The sequence below is a fragment of the Capsicum annuum genome, chromosome 2 (genome assembly GCF_002878395.1).
Source record: "Capsicum annuum cultivar UCD-10X-F1 chromosome 2, UCD10Xv1.1, whole genome shotgun sequence".
Taxonomy (NCBI): Eukaryota; Viridiplantae; Streptophyta; class Magnoliopsida; order Solanales; family Solanaceae; genus Capsicum; species Capsicum annuum.
In genome coordinates, this window is record NC_061112.1 from 53079265 (window position 1) to 53084376 (window position 5112).

The 5112-nt window shown below is 32.4% G+C and overlaps 1 protein-coding gene across 2 annotated transcripts; it reads left to right on the forward strand.

Moving 5' to 3' along the window:
- Window positions 1-1970: 1970 nt before the first annotated feature.
- Window positions 1971-4704, forward strand: LOC107858543 (probable methyltransferase TCM_000336). Of its 2 annotated transcripts, none has more exons than XM_016703267.2 (4): window positions 1971-2151; window positions 2235-2642; window positions 3094-3366; window positions 4209-4704. In XM_016703267.2, the coding sequence occupies exons 1-4, from the start codon at window positions 2077-2079 to the stop codon at window positions 4542-4544; spliced, it is 1092 nt and encodes a 363-aa protein (XP_016558753.2). In that variant the 5' UTR covers window positions 1971-2076; the 3' UTR covers window positions 4545-4704. The 2 variants fall into 2 exon arrangements, with proteins under 2 accessions (XP_016558753.2, XP_047262454.1); XM_047406498.1 differs by having other exon boundaries at window positions 1990-2151; window positions 3094-3357.
- Window positions 4705-5112: the final 408 nt, after the last annotated feature.

Here is a 5112-nt window from a genome sequence, read left to right on the forward strand (position 1 = left end):
GAGAATTTTCTTGTTTTTGAGCGTCTTTAGCTATTTGCTAATCTTTATGCATCAAACACTACCTTCCACTCTCAAGAGTGACAACACCAACTTTATTGCACCTTATCTAGTAGCTGTAAGGAGCGGGCCTCCACGATATTTGCATTAGCTTTCTTTTTCAAAGTCAAGAAATGGTTAAGGCTTCCCACTTGAGTTAATACTTGCCCCTATTTTTTTTTTTTTAAAATAAAAGTCAAATCTATCATTACTTGCACTTTGGAAGGTAATTTCAGTGTGGAATTAATGCTAGCCTATAACTCTGGCCACGTCTTCGTCTGTTGGTCACTTATATAGCTCGTCATTTGACACTCAAAAACTTTAGTCCACACTTTTGGAGTAGATTACTTTGAAGAAGGGGTATTGAGTGAAAAAACTGGCCAAATTACTGGCAGTCTCCTTACACTATACAGTACATTTGATCACCAATAACCCATGATGTTTTATTATTCCTCTGTCCTACCAATGGACATTTGTGGAATGTAAACATTTATTTTTTTCAAAAAAAAAAAATTGGGGATAGTGGAAAAGGAAAACGGAGAGAGGATTAGAAGGTGCGGAATTTAACTCTCATCAACAAGGTGAAAATTTAGATAGTTAATCAAGTAATCAACTGAGCTTGAAAATTTCCCACGAAAGATATCTTTAATAGTATAGATCATTGACAGTATTAGATCTTTTTATACCATCAGATTCTCTTAGATCACTTTTTTCTATTTCTTTTATCAATCAAATTCACTATGAACAAACCTATTACCGTATAAGTGATTTAGCTTGATGGTGTGAAAATGTTTACACACTATCAATACATAAATAACTTAAAAGACTTAATAAGTTGATTTAGCTTGATGATGTGAAAATATATATGCACTATCAGTACACCAAATAATTTAAATACTTTTTTTTTTAAACAAGGAAAGTGTTTATCTTGGAGAATTAAAAGTTTTCTTTTGAAAAAAAAAAATAGAAGTAAGTAGTTTTAAGGAATATCAAAATTTGTATTTACAATGCTGGGAACATTATTGAACCAAATGAAAAAGCAAAAGTAGTGATTCCATGAAGTGGCTGGCAAGTACATCACATCTGATTCGAGCACAAAAATTGGTGGAGGGGGATAAAAGGTAGAGCAAATTGGTAGACAGTACGTTTTGTTCTGAGCTTTAGTTGGTCACTTCATGAGAATAAAAGAGGCACTTAGGTACGTACCATCATGTCCTTCAATTTGATGGTGCTTGCTAGCTCCCCCAACTTTACCAAATTCACCTCTTTCCAAATTAGTCAAAAAATACATCTAAACTTTCCTTATTGGTTTTGCTGGCCTTCCTGACATTTCAGTTTAACAAAATTGAATATTTTAATTAGAATATTAAAGCGATGTCTCACTAATTTCCAACCACTATCACAAATAAGCAAGTATTCAAAAGCAACTTTTCTTTCTTGTTTTGTTTGCCATCACGCTTGAGAAAAGGATGGATTGATGACGTGATAATAAATGAAGAGAAAGAACCAGGTTCAATGTTCAACTCAAGATCGTGACCTTAGTGTTTAATGACATGATAAAAATTACGTACAAGAATAATTAGATTTCAAATTCCAACACGGATAAAGAAAAAACTATTACGTAATTTTAGATTAATGTAAATACTTGTGCTCAAAATGATCATGACAGCACTGTTTCAAGTAATTTTCCATTCGTTTCAATTTGTTTGATTTCCTTTTTAATTGGTTTCATTTATTTTCAAGTAATTTTTTTTAATCTTAACTTTCCACTTAACATGTTTAAAATGATCATAAAATCAAAACCTATTTGGCACATTCAACATATTATTAATTTAAGATCATAAAATTCAAAAATATTTTTTATTTTTTAAACTCCGTGCAAGAAAAAACAAGACAAATAAATTAAAAGATAGGGAGTGATATAACTTCACAAAACAAACAAAAAAAGAACTAGAATTCCACACCCTATTGGATATATTTCCTTTAAAAGGGGGTATCAAACACAACTAAATTCAAAGCCAACAAAATACTAGCACCACCATGGATGTTGAGAAAGTCTTCCACATGACTGGGGGAGTTGGAGAAACTAGCTATTCAAAAAATTCTTCACTTCAGGTCTCTCTTAACATACTAAAAAGTTCATTAGTAGCAATACTTCAATTATTTCAACTTTTTTGTTTTTGGGGTTATATTTGCAGAAGAAGGCATCTGATATGGTGAAGCATGTAATTCTAGAGACCGTAGAAGAAGTTTGTCTCACAACAAATCCTAAAAGCATAGGCATAGCTGACTTAGGTTGCTCCTCAGGACCAAACACCTTGTCTAACATTAAAGAAATCATTGAAACTGTCCAAAGGACAAGCCGCAATAACAGCAAGATCTCCCCACAGGCACCACCCGAATTTCGAGTTTTCCTTAATGATCTTCCCACCAATGACTTCAATGCCATTTTCCAGGCCTTACCTGAACTTCGCCACCAATTAAACTCTGCTGAACCTTCAAATATATACATAGCTGCTTATCCTGGCTCATTTTATGGAAGACTTTTTCCGGATCATTGCTTGCACTTTATCTATTCGTCCTATAGCTTGCACTGGCTTTCAAGGGTAATGACTTTCTTTAAATGGTCATTCTTGTATCCATTAATTACTTCCTCCATCCTGTTTTACTTGTTCACCTCCTAAGTTACTTGTCAATTTACAAAATCAGAATAGAATTGATTATTTTTTTTTAATTTTCCATCAAGATAAATTCTTTTTGAAAGTATAAATGTTGTAAAGTTTCTCCCGACTTAGTCTTGGTAATGATGTATAAGAAACATAATAGAGGGTATAAAAAAGAGTTGAAGGGTAAATTCCTAAAAGTACCTTTCATATTTATGATTTCATAAAGGACATGTAACGAAGAAAGGGATAAGCAATATGGACGGAGTGAGTGTGATTTTCCTTATATTTAACGATTGTTGTGCAATTTTAATATACACTATATCAACACAGAGAAGTTAAACTTGTGAAAATCTTCTTCTTCCTCTTTTTTTTTTTTTTTTCTCTGTTTTAGATTCCTCCAGGAATTTTTGATGAACAAGGAATGTCCATGAACAAGGACAACATATACATATCCGAGAGAAGCCCTCCTCTGGTTTCAGAAGCTTATTTTGAACAATTCCAGGAGGACTACTCGTTGTTCCTCCGTTCGCGGTCGGAGGAGCTTGTTAGTGGAGGAAAAATGGTGCTGATTCTGTTGGGAAGAGAAGGTCGTCATCATGCTGATAGAGGAAATTCTTTCTTCTGGAAAATCCTCTCTAAGTCATTGTCAAATTTAGTAAGTAAGGTAATTGGTGTATTAATCTTCGCCACTAAATATAGTACACAGTAATATTCCATTTGGACCTGTTTTGGTCGTCAAATAAAAATACAAATAGGATGCTCCATTAGAAAAATGCAAGACTTTCGAAAGTGAGAAGTACTTTATGTTCACTCACTTTATTCTGTGATGATTACATGACAATATAGAGAAGGAATAAAATGTTATCAATCTTATGGGCGACACTAGAGACGACAGAAATAGCGCATAAAATCATAAACCTGCCTAATTCATTCAAATTTGGACTGATTATTTATTTCTGTTCATTAATTAGTTTAGCTTACTTGAGTCCAATCCATTTTAGTTTATCAAAATATAGTTAATTCAAATTGATACATGAGAAGTTTTGTCAATATATTTTTATTAAAAATTTTTTTTCATTTGATATTTTATATATAACCATAATAATTTTATGGGTACTAAAAAAATTATTAAATAACAAATAATATAATTAAAATTTAGTAACATTTGGAGTATGGATTGAGTTTTGACTCATATTTTAACTTTAGAATTTAAGCTTTTGCTCTGTCAGTGTACAAAATATTCTACAATATCAGATAAACTTGACTTGCTATTGCAGGTTATCTAATTTTTTCGATTTTAATTTTATGTAAATAACTTGGTAACCTGCAATATAAGATCAAGTTAAATGATAGTGTGGAAATTTTGTACACTAACGATGCATAGAACTTAAACTTCTAACTTAAAAGCCCACTTTTAACCTAACACATTTTGACTGACCCAAATTCCCTCTCATACGCCCATTTGTCACTTCTAGTTGACACAAACATTTGACCTTGTTTTTATAGGGAGAAGTGGAGAAGGAAAAGCAGGAGTCCTACGATGTACATTTTTACGCACCATGTAAGGAAGAAATAGAAGATATGGTAAACAGAGAAGGGTCTTTTGAAGTGGACCGACTTGAAATGTTTGAGGTAGAGAAGAATATTGTTGGGAGTGGTATGAGCTATGGCACAATTGTGGCTATGACAGTTAGGGCAATTCAAGAATCAATGATAGCTCACCATTTTGGAGAAGCTATTATAGAAAGTTTGTTTGAAGAATATGGAAGATTGGTGGACGAAGAGATGGCAAAGGAGGAAATTAGGCCTATCACTTTCCTCCTCGTTCTTACGAAACTATGACTTGGATTATAGTTGATTTTAGGATAGTCAATATCAAGTCAATAGGATTAGAATGAGTGTGATAATATCATGTGTATATAGTTTAGCTTATTTGTACATATAAATACATAAAGTAAGTCGAAAACAATGAATTCAATTAATCCACGGATCTCATTTTAAATTAGTCTCTAATTGTCTGAATTGGAAAAGATTTGAGTTGTATTAGTAAGAAAAACGTCTCTTTTAGAGACATTTAATGCGACACATATATTAGTTAATAAATCATTTACGTTGTCTTTCAAGTAAAATTATATATTACATAATATTTTGGGTTATGCATATCTCGATCTGGAAGAGTTCTTGATGGAAGGAAGCTATTAATTATGAGTTTCTAGGGCAACTATATTTTCTTTAAGCAGTTCTTAGGTTAAAAGGTTTTGACTGAGAGTTAAGGATGAATACGCATGTCACTCCATTAGTTTGGCAGACATTGTTGATAGCATAAACTAGAAGATTCTTAGGTTAATTTTCTTTACCACTTTCTTGCTAAAGTTCATGCAAAGCGAAGGTAATTCTACACAACACTTGA